The sequence below is a fragment of the Betta splendens genome, chromosome 4, assembly GCF_900634795.4.
Source record: "Betta splendens chromosome 4, fBetSpl5.4, whole genome shotgun sequence".
Lineage (NCBI taxonomy): Eukaryota > Metazoa > Chordata > Actinopteri > Anabantiformes > Osphronemidae > Betta > Betta splendens.
Genome location: NC_040884.2, coordinates 13,771,593 through 13,788,550, shown reverse-complemented (window position 1 = coordinate 13,788,550; position 16,958 = coordinate 13,771,593). Strand labels below are relative to the sequence as shown.

Below are 16,958 nucleotides of genomic sequence, written 5' to 3'. Positions count from 1 at the left end.
TTTACTTGTCGTTTATCGGCGCGCTCATTATCTCTCCGCTCGCCTGTCGACCGCACCGTAAAAGTCTGCGGGTCATGGCTCCCGGTGGTGCGATAAGGGGCCCGCGCCAAATTGGAGGAGGACTGATTATGTCCCCGAGGAGACGTGTGATGAAGCTCTCAGCTCGGTCCGAGCCGTCTGCTAATTTCATCTCATCAGCTCATCCGTCTTTTGCTGCTCTGTCTGTGCTGTTGTTTGGATGTGTTACACGGACGTCTTCTACTTCATCTCTGGGCTTTTGAGCAGAAGGATGCATTCGACAGTCCCTTCTGACTGACCTGGAAATACCTTCATGAGCTGCCACGATTTTCTTTCAACGTAACTTTAAAAGCAACTTTACAAATAATAACATTTATTATTGATGGACAGAACAGTGTGTTGCCGTCTCATGGTCTGAGGCTGCATCGTGGCTTCACATTCAGTACATAGTCAGTACAAAGTTCTTGATTTTTCTTGAGCGGTAAAGTAGAAAATGTTCTATATCATTTTAAAAGTTCCTGATGACCCCCCAGGATCAACCCACAACCATAAAGCACAGCATGACCTGACACATATAATTTACCACAGTGGGTGTTAATTGAAGTGTAACATAATACTTTAAATTAATTTCAAGAAGCGGTACTGTTACGAAATTAAGTTATTATAAAAAGTTGCAGACAATGTTTTACTTTTATTGATAAAGCAACTTCTCTTATAAAGCAACTTCTCTGAAGCAAACAGTCTGACATTTTCATATATATATATATATATATATATATATATATATATATATATATATATATATATTATATGTTTTAAATGTATCACCCAGACACTTTAGTCCTGGTGAGTTCCTGTGGTACAAAGGAGGCTTAACCAGCAGCTGAGCAGACACAGCTTCCACCTGCTCCCTAATAATGGAACAGCAAACCTCACGCCCGGGGCACTTCAGGAGGAAGCCTCAGTTACACAAGGACAGAGTCTCACGAATTTTGCAGCAAAACTTTTTTTTTTTAATACAGAAGTTTACCTCAAAATAGCAAAATACGGCTTCATGGGGACAAAACAGCCACAGGCCATGAAGCTACAGGCAGCTAAGGATGAGGAGGCCGAACTGTATGCGTGGGAAGGCAGCTCCACTTTAATGAAGACCACCAACCACCCCACTAGTCTGAATGTACAACATGACACCACGGAGGTGTCACCTTCATTACAGTATGTTCAGGAAACGCATCCATAACAACTGTGGCTGTGTCCGTTTGTTAAAGAACAGTAAGAACCACGAATCCCACAGTCCAGCCTTTTGCTTTGTGAAAAGCCAATTAAGGCACAAAATTCATCTGCCGTCCCCTCAGTTCACTGTATTCTTGCGAGAATTGGCTTTTCACAGAGCCTTATGTTGCTATAAGTGCTTTATTTCATTTAATGAGCAAAGTGTGTGACCGTGTGTTGGTTTGTCAGACGCACTGCGCTGAAACTGGAATAAAACCCTCCTTCATGGGGGTGACACTGCAGTCTGTGCACCCCTTCCTTGAACATGGGGAGCTTCACTGCACTGCACTCACAACCGTTAATGTGTGACAGCAGCAGTGATGTCTTTGTGGCTCATGAACCAGGGCTTTATCAACACACAGACGGAGACAGTTATACATACAAGTACACTGTTACCTATTGGTCTATTCTACTCCTATTGGAGTTCTGCTCTAAAGATATAAACACAAACATAATATAACATAAACTTTATGGCATCATATACCGACAGTTGTCAAAATCTGATATAGAGTAAGAAAGAGAACCTAAAATATGAATATTTGTCGCTGTCATTAGAAAGAGAGTGCGTGAAGAAGCTCCAATAAACACTATTGAGGTAAACCACATGCGCACACAGCATCTAACTGTATGTAGACAGGTAGGTTGGCTGAATAGTCCAAATTGATCCAAATAACACAAGGGGCTAAAATGCTCTTCAGAAATATGCATTTGATCAAATTACCTGTAATTTTGCAAACTGACCAGGAGATGGCGCTAAGACGCTTTATAGACTGGATGCACATTAGTTGACTGGACTGGAAGCAAATCAGCAAATCAGTACCTGTTCATAGATAAATGGAGGATCTGTTAGTTCTTTTCAGATGCGTAGAGAAAACATAAAGAACCAAAGAAAACAAAGTCTGGATGATGCTGTGTCTGCTGAATTAAGCAAATATTTGACTATATTTAACATAGCAGTTTAAATGTTTATAGGTTTATATTATTTTTCTTCATTCGCCTTTTTCCACGTCAGGGGTCGCCACAGCGAATGACTCGTCAGGTTGCCCTTTACTGAACTCTAGTCGCATGTCAACTTATCACCTTTAGCCAAAACCTTCACATTCAGCTGCTGGTTCATTTTTAGCACATTTATTTTTTATGATGAATATACAGTTACAAATAAGTTTAAGCATCCATTAACAGCAACGGCCTGGTCAACCATCACGCAAAAGCACTTTAATAAACCTTGCACTGTATCAAAATTAACAAAAGTTTTATTCTTGCCCCTTTAGAAATGGCCACCATTCAACTACAGCATCTATACCAATGTTATAGTAAAATTTCACTCTAACTGTTGAGTATGATTTCCTGTTTTCACATTTTTTTTCGACTCACTGGCCTGCTTCTTTTAGAGCTTTCTTTAGTAAAAAAAAAAGCTCATCCATCCATCTGGATAAAGTTTTGATAGTCAGACTATTATTTTTATTGTTTAAATTATAATTGTAGTGGTTTGTCCAGGTTTGTTATACTGCAACTATAATCTGTCCCTAATTTGATTTAACATGTATAAACCATTAAATTATTAATAAATCATTTAACACATAATCGATATACTTGTGTGACTGCTTATTTTGCAGACAGCTACAAATATTCCACTGCATGGTTGACAGAGGTCACATCCTTTGACTGAAGCTGACACAGCCCTAAAAGATGCAAACTGGCCATGACATGCGAAAAACCTATCTTCTATGAAGCCGAGAGGTGCCGAGTGCAAAAGACGACAAATGCGGCTTTAAGTTCCTAACACAAGCTCGTACATTAGAGTGTAATCAATACTTAAAGGTCGAGTGGTAGTTCAATGTGTTTTGCATCAGAAATGAAAAGGGAACGTGTAAACGCATAGCTAATCCAATAAGAAATTGGACAAACTATTTGTAGAGCTAATAGGGCTAATTATCAATGCAAGATTCAAAACAAGAGCCCATTGTACGTTTCCCTTGGTGAGCGTGGAATTCTACAAACCTCGCGGTACGTGAATGCAACAACATGTTGTCGCTTCCTTTCCTAAACTTGTTCGCGAGCGGCGGGTGAGAAGGCGGGTGCGGGTGCAAAGGAACGATAATAAAGTAGACGTTTGTCTGTACCGTGTGCACAGACCTAAAACAATAGAAATCCAAATTAAACACTGTGTAATTGAAATAATCGAAAATAATCGCAGTGCCTATTTTTTCAGATATTTTTTTGTAATATTTTATTAAAATAATAATTAGCGCACTAATGGTTGGATTTAGTATATATCCTGTATATATATGTATATCCTATATAGCCTGTATTTTGAAAATATTCTAACGGAGGACTTGCAGTGCAGTTTTTGCTCATAGCATCACAACTGGTCACACAAAGTACATGAAAAGAAAAACTATTTCCCTACAGGGTTAGATATTTAGTGACCTTAAATGGAGTTTTGTTTATTTTGTATATTTATAAACGAGTGTATACTGTTTTATATATCAATTTTTTTTCTCCGTTTAAAAATATTTATTTTTTTAAGGTGGGTGATTTCCCAGGGTCTTGGAGATTATGTAATTTTTAAATTACACGCCAACATTTTCTCGGCTAATTCCTCCGTTACTGCCATGACTGCTACGCAACTTGTGCGCACGCCTCCTAAATCGTTCACAGCGTGCCTGCGTACTGCGTGACAGACGCCTTTTGCACACGGCCCTTCTGTTCCAATGAAGCTACTGTATAAAAGAGCCAGTCCCTCGCTTACTGTACCAATCAAAGCGTAGACTAAACTAAAGACTGAAATATCAGCTTCCCTGGAAAAGAAGAGCATCAACTGAAGGAATGGATCGTTGCGAGTGTGTCAAGAGTAAGTGTTTATACAACTGTTTGGTTCTTATTGATTTCTCTTATTTTATTAAACTGATCAAGACAAATCTAACCTGCCTTGTGTGTTGTTTAGCTGGAAGCTGCAAGTGTGGGGGATCCTGCACCTGCTCACACTGCATCTGTACCAAGTGCAAGAAAAGTAAGTTAAAACACCTCCCTACATTTAACTTTAAAAAATAAAAAACTTTGCTAATGTATGTTTTAAATATTGGTCAAAATATTTTAGAGCTTCTTAAAAATGTGGTGCTTTATTACTGTTTTGTGTGGTTCCCTTGTTGAATGGTGACTTCTCTAGTAGAATTTCTGGCAGCTACAATCAGTAAGAGCATATGAGGTGTAAACAATGCCTGCCTCACCTACTTGATCCTGGTTCCGTCCAAATTCTGCTTTTTAAATTGCTCTACATAAGTTGGTTGTCCTTGTGGCATAATTGGAAACACCATCTCCCATTTGATGAGGGATAATGAAGCAGTGAGACATCAGTGCATGTCCTCCTGTGTTGATGCATCACAATTTCAACTGACTCATGAAGCAACATAGCCAAAACAAAGCACACCCATGACAATAATATGTAAAGATTTTAAAATATTACATATACCCCAGGTTTGAATAAAACAACATAAAACATGTGTATATTACATGTAGCTAAAGCTCTGATAATGTAGAAAGTCTTAAGGGGTTCCTCCTCTTTTAATGGAATGCTGACACGTCCAGACTGACTGGTCTGGGCTGTCCTGGGAACACCTTGGGGTCATCCTGGAAGAGCTGGAGGAAGTGTCCAGGGAGAGGGATGTCTGGAGCTGTCTGCTTAGACTGCTGCCCCCGGGACCCGGCCCCAGATAAGCGGTCAAAGATGGATGGATGGATGGATGTACATTAACTGAACTGAAAGTCTGACTAGCAGCCACCGGATGTTCTTCAGTTATATTTGTATTTGCCAGCATGTAGTAGAAGACCACAAACATTTTATTCAGGGGAGTAGCAGCTTTATCACATTTTGTTGACCACCAGACCTAAAATCGCTTTTGATACAGGAAATGTTGTAGAAAATGAAATCTACGCTTATTCAATCAATAAATAAAACCAGCCACAAAACTATAAAACAGAGCTGATTAACAAAATTCTCAACAACTTTTATAGAGTTCATCCCTTTTTATGTGAAACAGAAAACAAAGTAAGCAAAGAACATGAGAGTTTATGAATTGGTCATCTGGCTTTGGTTTTACCTTCATACCATCTACTGTCATGTCCATGTGATGTCAAAGGGGCAAAAAAAAGAAAGGGGAAAGAGGTGTTGTCTTTAATGCAGCCCATAAAGACTGCAGTCGGGTGGTGGTCAGTGAAAACAAGCAACACCTCAAATACCCAGCAGAATCATCAACACCTCTGCCTAGGTCAATAAAGATTATCAATAAAAATCATTTTAGACATTCACAGATGTGGGCTGTGTACATGGACATGTACTTCATCTCTACAGAATTTTAGCAAATAATACAGTATTCTTACATTAATCTGTTTAATACTGGACTTCCACTGTGCGAATGGGTAATACACAGCATGTACCTGCACCTTTTGGAGATTCATTTCACAGTTTCATTTCAATAAAATCACTACATTAACACACATTGTGCTTTCTCTTTAGATTTTGGCTAGTTGTGGGTATGAAGGACTAGATTTTTTTAACAGGCTGCAAATGTGGTGAATTGGTTTGTTTATCATATTTGTCTTGAAAGAAATTACATACACAATCACCCCCAAAGCAAAGGTTTTAAACATAAATAATGTAGGTAATGTGGGACTGTAACACTTGTGTTTTGTGGTTGAACAGATTACTGGAAGCAATATAATGCCCCTGTATTAAATATTAGCTGCAATGAAAGTAAGTCTGAAATAAACCTTACTAACAGCAAATATGAGGCTGTATTCATTGAGTGAGGAGCTGTTAAAATGTCTGATAAGTACAGCACCACATATATTGCCATAAGCAGAAATGACAGGGCATATCCACAGTCCTTGTGTGTTTACACTGCCACCCTATTGCAAGTCTCAGTGTCTTAGGAGGTCCAGCGCCACCAGGCCACTTTCATGCGATCCCAGATGGCCCCTAAAGAGTCAACGGCAGGGCGTACATCCAGGATGGAGAACTGGTAGTTGTCCATGTTGACTTCACCCTCGTAGTAGTCTATGACATAGCGCACCTCCTTACCACAGCGGTCGACAATCCAGTCGTGGCGGTCAAAAGGCAGCTCATACCTTAAAATGGGGAGAATTTTTTTTTCATAATTTAGACAAATGAAAAACACATTTGGGAACATTTAAATTTAATTTTAGAAAATATAAAAAGGGTGATATAGTGGTGTTGTGGTTGGTACTCTTTCCTCACAGAAAATGTGTCTTTCTGTGTAGAGTCTGCATGTTCTCGTTACGTCTGTGTGGGTTTTCGGTGTCCAGTTAAGTGGATTGGACTAAATTGCCCGTCCAGTAGGTGTGAGTGTGAGAGGTTGTCCTGTATATATATATGTGATAGTCTGAATAGTTTGCCCAGGGTGAACCCCACAACCCTTACGAGGAATGAGCGGCCAAGACAATGAGGAAGTAAACGCATGGGAAATTATATAAAGGCTTAAAAGTGGGTCTCAATAACAATATCATTTATAAGTTCTTCTATGAGCTGACTCACCCCATCCAGTGTCGGAAGCGAGCCCGGGGTGAGTACTCCGTGGCTTTCCCACCAAACCTCTTCAAGGTCGGACCACATGGACACTCACTGGAAGAGGACACGAGATGAGACGGTTTAAAGAAACACTGCATAACAACTTAAAGAAGGCTGTTGTTTGTTTCATGGCTCACTGTGCATGCATGGCCTCCCATTTGAGGATCTCATGCCAGGCCTGCTCATTGTTCTGGTTGTGGATTTTAATGATGTTGTTCATGTCCTGAGCTGTAAGGGCATCATCACGCCAGCGCCACCTACAAGGATCACACACACAAAGGACACATCACACAACAAATACTTGTACCTGCTGACTTGATTTTCTTCATACGTTTCATTAGCTACTTAATAATATATAAAGTCCATGTTTTAAGAACAAACCCTTTCCGCAGCATGGCATTCCAAAACATCTGTTCAGATGGGTAGACCCAGTTCTTGTCTGCACCATGACGGGGAATGTTGGATTCCTGCCTGGTGACTGAGAGCTGGAAAGGCTGGTCTGGAGCTGGGGTTTGGTTAGGAGGCGGCATCTGTACACAAAAGGTCAAATGAAAAAACATCAATATAATTTTGCATCATTATTTATTCATTCTTGGGCAGCTTTCACATTCTCACTCCTTTCTCCATTCACCCACTCTATCGTTCCCTAAGCCGAATTGGTGTAGTTACCATATTTGCTGGGTCAATATCACTCTTCGTGTCTGCTGCAGCGTTCATAGGACACTCCACATACTCATAGGCCCGTTCCTGATGAGCCGGACCTGCTTCTGCTCTGTGCATTGGACATCCTGATGGAGGTGATGCTGCAGAGGACAAAAACAGCTGAAATATATACTTATGTAACAAACAGGAGGCAACTCGCTGCACAGAATTTACCTTGTACAGGCTGAGATTGATGCATGGGACACTCCAAAGGAGGAGACACTAGAGTGGAAGATGTAGAAATGCAAGTTGTTCTCAATATTATGAAACATAATATTAGTCAATGGCTCTGTTTTAATATAGCACTACCTTTCACAGGCTGGGCTTCATGGTGCATGGGACAGCCCTGAGGAGGGGAGACAGCCTCCGCCCTAACTGTAGGAGCAGCAGGTGTAGATCCAGAGGCTCCCATTCCACCCTGTCATGGTGACCATGGAACGACAAAAACATGCGTGGTTATGATTTAACATAAAGTGTAGTAAAAGTGCATATAAGCTGGTGAGCCAGCAATTGCATTTAACGTCACATGTTATCCCAAGTCTGGATATTATCATAGGAGGAAGTAAGTAGTGGATTAAACACGTAACCAGTAACCAGTAACAATCTGCAGCAACGAAGGTTGGAAATTAAGTTTCACTGAACGACATGAAATAACTGTGTTTTTTATACAATACAACAATATCTAAAGCCGTATATTGTCAAGAACATTTAAATCGTTCTTTATAGGATCAAACCTAATTAATTATAAAAGGGTTACAACAGGTTAAACAATAAAATATTAGATTAAACCTGGACATTAACATAAAATGTTACCTTGTTACACAGATAACTGAGCTCTAGTTCCGCAAAATTTACTTTGTTTATAACATACCAGAATAAAAATGAATTATGAAATGGGTCTCATCGTAATAAAGACTTAATGAACACGAAGCCAAATGATCCAGGAAGAGCTAGCAGCTAGCATCCTTTGCTTTTTGCTAGACTATTTTATAGTCATGTGAACACGGTGCGTGGATAACACTGAATCTATGCATTTTCTGTCTGTTCAAACAAACCGAGACAAAACGCAAACCAACCCAAAGCGGACCAATAACTAACCTGTTACACAAGCGCTGCTGTGTCCGGATAACGTTACTAACGTTACGCTCCCAATGTCAACGTGCAGGACAGATGGGTTATCCAAGGTGCGGCATGTGCCGGATGTAAGACTTCTTCAGGTGGTGCGATTTACGTCACAGAACAAGCGAGCGCTGCGCTGCTGCCGCCTCTGGTCATCCACAGTACTGCTCCAATAAAGACCAATAATGACGTCCACTGGAGGGCGACAAGACACATGAGCACGCCATGTTATACAGTCATCCTTATATAGTTAAATTCTATTGACCAAATGACATATGAAGACTGTCATATGTATTTTATTCATGCTCAGTGCGACAAAACAAACCTAGTTCAGTAATGGTGGAGTCAGAGGTGCTGATCTACTGTAGCTACAAATTCTCCAGGTCTCATTCCATTCAAGCATTTGTGGGATATCTACTGTATGTTCGACTGTGTTGTACTGGATGATGTCACTAGAGGTCAAACTTCCACTTCCGCACACAGTTTATTACTTAGATTAAAGCCACCGTTTGATTCAATATTCATGCTTTGTGTTTTTTACTGGTGTCTCAAACATTGAATGTTTAATTTCGGTAATTAAAAAGGAAAAAAAAACATTTCTGTGGATTGTTGTTAATTAATGACAGATGGCAACAAGTGGCTATTCATGTAATAGTAAACTAATACATTGATTATACATTAAACCAACTGTCTTCATAACAATTCTGATTCTGCATAAATGTAACCAGTGTAATTCTGCGTTGTGTAGTGGTTGTACAATAGTAGAGACTCACAGTCCGGATTCAGAATAATTCCAGTTTATGCTGGTAAAGAATAAAACACAAACCCGCACCTGGGTAAATATCTCTCCTGTACCCAAATGCACCGGACACAAACACGTAGTGTAACTGAAGTTAGCTTACTTTGTACCGCTTTCAATATATATATTTATTGATACTTTTAAAAATATAAACAATCTGAATCTGAACATAAACAATATAAAATATAAACAATCTGAACAACACTTGACATGAAACCAAGGCTGGCTCTGGGCAATGGCGAAATGGCTTAAGGGGGCACCGCTCACTTTTTTTGGGGGGGGTCCATGTTCTCGCCTACGGCACCAAAATGACTAGGCTAGACTGTATGAAACTATTGTATTGTATAATGTAATGCATAATGTACTGCGAAACAGCACCCACCTCACCCACAGAAGTCATGAGGAAAAGGGAAGACTCGGGGGTGGTGCATCTGTCGTAGCATTACAGTATTTTATATAGTGCAATAATCAGGTTTTGTGTAATTATAACATTATTACAGTATAACCTGGTTCACCTGGTTACGTAAAGATGTTTATTAGATTTCTCTGTTTTTGGTCTGACACTGAAGAACGCAAGTTTGTTTTGTCTACAATATAAAAATATATGAAATGCATTAATGGTTAAGTCGTTTTTCTGGCCACAGGAAATAAGTTCAGAGGCGGTTGAGCAGCCCGACAACCCTGATCCAGAACAGGCTTCAAGTAGAGAGACACTCACACCTTCACACTACACAGAGTGACTGAACCAGAAGTGATCCTGAACCCAGGATACAGAGGTTCAGTGAACGTGGTGCTGAAGGTGTGGAGGTGGATCAGTTTGTCAGAGGAGACACAGTAGAAGGACAGAGTCCCAGCAGAACAGTCCACCAGCACCGATACTCTGTTGGAGACGGAGGGAGAGGGGAGAGATCTGGCCCTGTTATTGTGCCAGGCGACGTAATGACCGCTAAAGCAGTTCAGACACCAGGACTGAGCGTTTCCTCCGAACAAGCAGTCGTAACTGTCTCCTTTCCGTCCGATCCCTCTGTAACTCACTGAAACATCAACATTTCCTCTCCACTCGACCTCCCAGTAGCAGCGACCGGTCAGAGCGTCTCCACACAGCAGCTGAGGCCACACGTCAAATCTGACCGCTTGATCGAGATACGGCTGAGCCTTCTTCACGCGTGTCACCTTCCTGTTGTTGTGAGACAGCTGCAGCTTTGTGTTGACGGTGTGAGGGTCCAGTTCCAGTTCACAGACCCCTGATGGAGAGGAAAAGACAACTCAACTCAACAACAATAGGATATCAGAATTCAGCAATATTTTTATGAAGGTGGCGACTGAATAAAATATCACTGATAATAATGGACCCTCATCTTTCAACGCAGCAGAAACAAGCTCTCTTATAAAATTCTTAACTCCAGGACAAAGTTCACATTTACATTGCAGTTAGTTCTTTCTGAGTATTAAACCTCAAACTGACTGAATTGACTAAATGTAGTGGAGCATGTGTATCTGTGTCAAGTTTAAAACACACTCACACTTCCTCAGACCAGGTTTCATCATCTGCAGTCCACAACAGTCCAACCTGAAGGAAGAGAGCAGTCAGAACCAGCTTCAAAAACCTTTACTCGCTCCCACTTTAAATAAGTTCCACAGAGAGTCTGTGCTCACCTGAGAGCAGGTATGTACGTATGAACAGTATGGAAATACTGTAGAAATCATCAACCCCACGTTCCAAGATTGAGTGAAAAGACACAAGAACGAAGCTAAACTAAATGCAAGATGCGATGGAATGCGATATCTCGAGCTAAAAGCTGTTCTGCCCATATTACAGTATGTGTTCACCTGAGAGTTTCTAGTCTCCAGTGAGGATCCTCCAGTCCAACAAGCAGCGGCTTCATTCCTGAGTCTCCTGGATGGTTGTAGCTCAGGTCCAGCTCCTTCAGATGGGAGGGGTTGGAGCTCAGAGCTGAGGCCAGAGAAGCACAGCCTTCACCTGTGATCATACAACCTGACAAACTGAGCACAGACAAAGTTAACACATCCTCCATATGAAGATACAAACCCTGTTGGTTGGACTAACTGTTGTGACCTGATAATTGTAAAAAAAGGTACAAAATAAAAGTATATAAACAAAGTGGCCCCAGTAACTCTGAAGTCTGATCAACAGCTGATCCACAGCTGAGTTTCCACCATCATGAAGAGACATCACAGATGCCAGTTCGGGGGAAAGGATGTCTCATGTCCTTTCAACTTGTCTGATGACTGGTTCAAATGAGTCACATACTGACCTGAGAGCTTCCAGTCTGCAGTCTTGTTTTTCTAGTCCAGCAGAAAGCAGCTTCACCCCTGAATCCTGCAGGTCATTGTTACTCAGGTCCAGTTCTCTTAGACGAGAGGCCTGGGAGCTGAGAACAGAGGCCAGAGCTTCACAGCTTCTCTCTGAGAGGTTACAGCCTCCAAGCCTGAAGATGATTAACACATTTGGAATGTATCATATTGTTACTTTTTAAAACATTTTTAACATTTTTAAAAACCTAAAACCTTACTTGAGGGTTTCCAGTCTGTCCAGTGCAGCAGACAGCTGAAGGACCCCTGCATCCTGCAGGTAATTGTGACTCAGGTCCAGTTCTGTCAGACTAGAGGACGGGGAGCTGAGAACTGAGGACAGAGCTTCACAGCTTCTGTCAGACAGGTTACATCCACCGAGTCTGAGGGGAACAAAGTGAACCAGTTAAAATGTTCTGGGTGAAGACGAACGTAACCAGGCTCATTTCCATTTGACCCTACAGAGCTCTGTTGGAGGCTTTAACCACAGGCAGCAGCCTCAGAAGGGCCTCATCTGAAGCAGAGTATTTGCTCAGGTCAAACACGCCCAGATCTCCTTCTGATGACAGTAAGATGAAGACCAGAGCCAACCACTGAGCAGGAGACAGTTTATCAGTGGAGAGACGTCCTGATCTGAGGTTCTGTTGAATCTCCTCCACTAGAGAATCATCATTCAGTTCATTCAGACAGTGGAACAGGTTGATGCTTCTCTCTGCAGACAGAGTCTCACTCACCCTCTTCTTGATGTACTGGACTGTGTTATGACTGGTCTGTGAGCTGTTTTTTGTCTGGGTCATTAGGCCTTGTAGGAGCATCTGATTGGTCTGCAGCGAAAGACCGAGGAGGAAGCGAAGGAACAGGTCCAGGTGTCCGTTTGGACTCTGTAAAGCCTTGTCCACAGCACTTTGATGGAGTTGGTTTAGCTCAAGTCTAATCAGTTTAGACCACGGGGATTTTGGTTGTTGTGACATCAGGTTGACTCCAGACTTAATGAAGGTCAGATGGACATGAAGAGCGCCCAGAAACTCCTGAACACTCAGATGGACGAAGCAGAACACCTTGTCCTGGTACAGTCCTCTCTGCTCTATAAAGATCTGTGTGAACACTCCTGAGTAAATTGAGGCTGCTCTGATATCGATGCCACATTCTGTCAGGTCTGACTCATAGAAGATCAGGTTTCCTTTCTGCAGCTGCTCAAAAGCCAGTTTTCCCAGAGACTCAATCACCTTCCTGCTCTTTTTATTCCAGTGTGGATCTGTCTCAGCTCTTCCATCATACTTGATGTTCTTCACTTTGGTCTGAACCACCAGGAAGTGGATGTACATCTCAGTCAGGGTCTTGGGCAACTTTGGTCTCTGTCTGGTTTTCAACACATCCTCCAGAACCGTAGCAGTGATCCAGCAGAAGACTGGGATGTGGCACATGATGTGGAGGCTCCGTGACGTCTTGATGTGGGAGATGATTGTTGTGGCCTGCTGCTCATCTGTGAACCTCTTCCTGAAGTACTCGTCCTTCTGTGGGTCAGTGAACCCTCTGACCTCTGTCACCAGGTCAACACAGCCAGGAGGGATCTGATTGGCTGCTGCGGGTCGTGTGGTGATCCAGAGGCGAGCAGAGGGAAGCAGGTTCCCCCTGATCAGGTTTGTCAGCAGCACATCCACTGAGGTGGACTCTGTGACATCAGTCAGGGTTTTAGTATTGTTGAAGTCCAGGGGAAGTCGACACTCATCCAGACCGTCCAAGATGAAAACAACCTGGAACTGGTCAAGCCTGCAGATTCCTGCTTCTTTAGTGTCAGTGAAGAAGTGATGAACAAGTTCCACCAAGCTGAACTTTTGCTCTTTCAGCACATTCAGCTCTCTGAATGTAAATGGAAATGTGAAGTCTGTGTCCTGGTTGGCTTTGTATTCAGCCCAGTCCAGAGTGAACTTCTGTGTTAGGACTGTTTTCCCAATGCCAGCCACTCCCTTTGTCATCACTGTTTTGGTGGCTCCATCTCTTCCAGCTGAGTCTTTAAAGAGGTCCTTAGGTCTGATGCTTGTTTCTGCTCTGACTGGTTTCCTGGAGGCTGTTTCAATCTGTCTGACCTCATGTTCATTGTTGACCTCTCCAGTCCCTCCCTCTGTGATGTAGAGCTCTGTGTAGATCTGGTTCAGAGGGGTTGGGTTTCCTGCTTTAGCGATGCCTTCAAACACACACTGGAACTTCTGCTTCAGGTTAGACTTGTGTTTACATCGACACACTGCAGCATCAGTTCCTAAACAAACAAAAAAGAAAATGTGTGGATCTTATTAGTAGAGTTTGGACATGCGAACATCATCCTCTTATTGTTGTGCAGTCGCTCAGCCAGCTCTTCCTGCTTCATTCTCCTGAGGAAGTTCAGCGTGATCTTCAGAAATGACTCCTGCTCCTCATCCTTCTGACTCTCTAAGCATTCTGGGTAATCTGCTCTCAGGACGCTTTTGATCTTCTTCAGCTCAATCTTCACAAAGGTGACAATGTTCTCCTCCAGCAGCTGGAACACAATGAGAAGCGGATATTTAATTTAACTCGGGTATCTGAAGAACTGCTGGTCTGAACCTGGTTGCTGGTTTAAGGTTCGACCAGGGTTTGTTGGAGTTAATAAGAAAAGTGTGCTACATGGTGTGTGGACATGTACAAACCAGAAACACAGAGTCCAGGTCTGGTTGATGCTGCCTGGCAGACTGATCTCTGGGAACCTCTGAGCTCTCTTCATCATCTCTGGTGGAAACCGAAACGTAATGTAGACCAGATCAAACAGTTTTCAGCCATAAGGGAATTGTTGGAAGTTATGATTGTGAGTACGCTTTTTATACAGATTCAGTGAGTCAATAAAACAATTTGTTTCAGCTTCTCACCTTCCATCAGCAGGTTGTTCATCTTTGAAGTAAATAGATTGAATCATAGACCATTCACAGACCCTGCTGGGTCCAGAAGAATCTGATCTCTGCCTCTGCATCCTGACACAAATGAAGCTTTAGAAGCTGATAACTGAATCTGAAGGTAAAATCATAAGAATCTCTACTAACCATAACAAATGAACTGTGACCAGACTGTTAGCAACTCTATAGAAGTTGATAGAAACTTACGTAACGTAAATAGAGAAAGTGGATGAGTAACATTCTCCTCTTCATGTCACCTGATGAAAGATGCTTCTGCTCTTAGTGGTGTGTTGACTAAATCGTGGTCAGCTCTTTGGTAACTAGGACACTTAGCGGTTCATAATTTGCTTTTCTAAACTCTTGCTGACTAGTTGAGTGGCCAGAGTGACCTTGAGTGTGAATAATGATGCAACAGTGACTCTGACATGGACAGAGATCCTCAACTCACTGAGACTTGCTCTGGCTCTCAGGATCCCCACATGGTCCTGTCATGTTGTTAGAGGGAGAAGCCCCCTCCTCTCTGTGCTCACACTGATTCATAGCTGAGTCCACACCTGCTGGGAGACATGAGGTCAGTTCACATTTAACATCCAGCCACAGAGAGGTAGGAGCTCCAGCTAGACCCCAAACACAAGGAAGAAGTTACTGTAATTGTGCTTCACCACCATTTAATGACAAAGTCATAATAATAATAATAATTGATTCTGTTATGCACATAAGTTCCAAGCTTTTGTCCATAATATGGTTTTGTATAAGGGCTGATTTATTTGATATTTTTGGCGTATTATATTTCTGTCGAGATCTCGCACAGTTTCCCGAGCTGTCTGGGAAATCTCGCGGTGTTTGTTCATACTGTAAACACCTAGCGTAAACACATTACTCTGGTGACGTGTTTGTTGAGCGACAGGTGTCCGTCCAAACGTTCGCCGGGAACTTCTATGGATGTGGCGCGGTCTGCGTAGAAGTCCGCGTTCCTCTATGGCTGCAGTGCACGTTCGAAAGGAATAATTGTTATGACCTAACAATTGCAGAAATGTGTATCTTGGTAACACAAGAATTTTCCCATTGTGGGATTAAGTCCTATCCTATCCGACGTGTCGTTCGTGGAAAAAACACTTTCAAAACTTGTCACCCGCCAAGAACGAGGCTGCTGCTGGTGGTTTTAAAAGAAGATAAACAAAAACAAACAAACAAACAATCAGTAAAAACGGCGGTCTCTTTCTATTGTATACCGGTCTGAGACCAGTTTAACCATCGTGATGCTTATGATGCTATAAATCCCAAGGGACGTCATATCACATCTACTTTTTACTGGCAGAAAGAGGAGGAAGGCGTCATCATCCTCATCAGTAACCGCCAAAAACTTTAGATTGAGACCAAATTCAAACATTCACAAGTAGATTTATGTGATAAAGTTTCTGTTTGAAGCAGAGACAAAAACATTAATGTTACTGTTACCCTGATGATAAACAAACAGCAGCAGCGACAGAAAAGAATCAGAATCCAAACAAATCGCTCTCACCAGCGCTACAGGTTCACAGCTCTACCTGGTCAACAGAGTTCAGGTCCAGTGCTACAGCTTGATTCTCCAAAGTCGTGTAAGTTGTAGCGTGATCATGTTTATAAAAAGTAAACAAACAACATCAACCAGAAAAACCTGTTTCCATCCCAGGGCTGTTCTTTTTTTTCTTTGTACCACGTGTACAGTAAGTGACATCCAAGCAGCTGCACTTCCCTTCAGACGCACTGAGTCCATGTGAGAACTCTGCAGCTTCTGGGACAGTCCACACATGTGGACTGAGCTTAAGAGTCCATGTGTGTCTCAGCGTTCTGGATCAATGCGCCTCAGCCAAGTGGATCCTGTCCGACCAGTTCTGACACTCGTGGCATGCTTGGCTGATGGTGTGGCTTGGATTCTGTCACACCTTCAGAGCTTCAGAGTCCTCGTGTAACGTCGGAACCAGTGAAACCAACACAGGAGATAGGTCACATCAGACGTCGGAGATCTAGCATCTGTCCACTAGGTGGCGCTGTCTGACAGAGAAACTCCACTACAGGAAGACGTTTATGATCCTTCACTGATGCTGAACAACACCCTGAAGTGAACCTGAATGATGTGGAGTCACACTTAGACCTCTCCTCGGCCCCGTGTGATCCCTTCTGACATCTGTCTACTCACAAAAGGTGATGAGACCAGAAACACACAGATGAGCTAAAGTTGTAAGACTTTACATGACAAGCTTTG

The 16,958-nt window shown here is 42.2% G+C and overlaps 2 protein-coding genes and 1 long non-coding RNA gene across 4 annotated transcripts; 1 reads left to right on the top strand and 2 right to left on the bottom strand.

Annotated features, from left to right (window-relative positions):
* Positions 1 to 3,976: 3,976 nt before the first annotated feature.
* LOC114853895 (uncharacterized) lies at positions 3,977 to 5,787 on the top strand. The gene is made up of 3 exons (XR_003785686.3): positions 3,977 to 4,144; positions 4,238 to 4,303; positions 4,879 to 5,787. It is a non-coding gene; the product is annotated as an uncharacterized LOC114853895 (long non-coding RNA).
* LOC129604008 (holocytochrome c-type synthase) lies at positions 5,110 to 8,846 on the bottom strand. Its single transcript, XM_055508299.1, has 8 exons — positions 8,678 to 8,846; positions 7,889 to 7,997; positions 7,754 to 7,801; positions 7,547 to 7,680; positions 7,259 to 7,407; positions 7,015 to 7,134; positions 6,845 to 6,931; positions 5,110 to 6,417 (listed from the first exon to the last, which is right to left on the bottom strand). Exons 2-8 carry the CDS (start codon positions 7,989 to 7,991, stop codon positions 6,219 to 6,221), a joined length of 840 nt encoding a protein of 279 aa, XP_055364274.1. The 5' UTR covers positions 7,992 to 7,997; positions 8,678 to 8,846; the 3' UTR covers positions 5,110 to 6,218.
* Positions 8,847 to 8,978: 132 nt separating this feature from the next.
* LOC114853893 (NLR family CARD domain-containing protein 3-like) lies at positions 8,979 to 16,546 on the bottom strand. Of its 2 annotated transcripts, none has more exons than XM_055508298.1 (10): positions 15,162 to 16,546; positions 14,690 to 14,791; positions 14,474 to 14,552; positions 14,138 to 14,325; positions 12,273 to 14,066; positions 12,032 to 12,193; positions 11,774 to 11,947; positions 11,393 to 11,501; positions 11,021 to 11,063; positions 8,979 to 10,741 (listed from the first exon to the last, which is right to left on the bottom strand). In XM_055508298.1, the coding sequence occupies exons 1-10, from the start codon at positions 15,251 to 15,253 to the stop codon at positions 10,212 to 10,214; spliced, it is 3,273 nt and encodes a 1,090-aa protein (XP_055364273.1). In that variant the 5' UTR covers positions 15,254 to 16,546; the 3' UTR covers positions 8,979 to 10,211. The 2 variants fall into 2 exon arrangements, with proteins under 2 accessions (XP_055364273.1, XP_040926399.1); XM_041070465.2 differs by having other exon boundaries at positions 11,021 to 11,067; positions 11,328 to 11,501; positions 15,162 to 16,545.
* Between the last annotated feature and the right edge of the window lie 412 nt (positions 16,547 to 16,958).

Bases quoted from the DNA above. Each gene is read 5' to 3' on its own strand.
- LOC129604008 (XM_055508299.1), bottom strand. From the start codon at position 7,991: ATGGGAGCCTCTGGATCTACACCTGCTGCTCCTACAGTTAGGGCGGAG. The intron at 7,802-7,888 runs GTAGTGCTATAT...CTTCCACTCTAG, and splicing joins TGAAGCCCAGCCTGTGAAAG to TGTCTCCTCCTTTGGAGTGT. The intron at 6,932-7,014 runs GTGAGCCATGAA...GTCCTCTTCCAG, and splicing joins TGGGAGGCCATGCATGCACA to TGAGTGTCCATGTGGTCCGA.
- LOC114853893 (XM_041070465.2), bottom strand. From the start codon at position 15,253: ATGAATCAGTGTGAGCACAGAGAGGAGGGGGCTTCTCCCTCTAACAAC. The intron at 11,502-11,773 runs GTCAGTATGTGA...GTCTGTGCTCAG, and splicing joins TGCAGACTGGAAGCTCTCAG to TTTGTCAGGTTGTATGATCA. The intron at 10,742-11,020 runs GTGAGTGTGTTT...CCTCTCCATCAG, and splicing joins GAAACCTGGTCTGAGGAAGT to GGGTCTGTGAACTGGAACTG.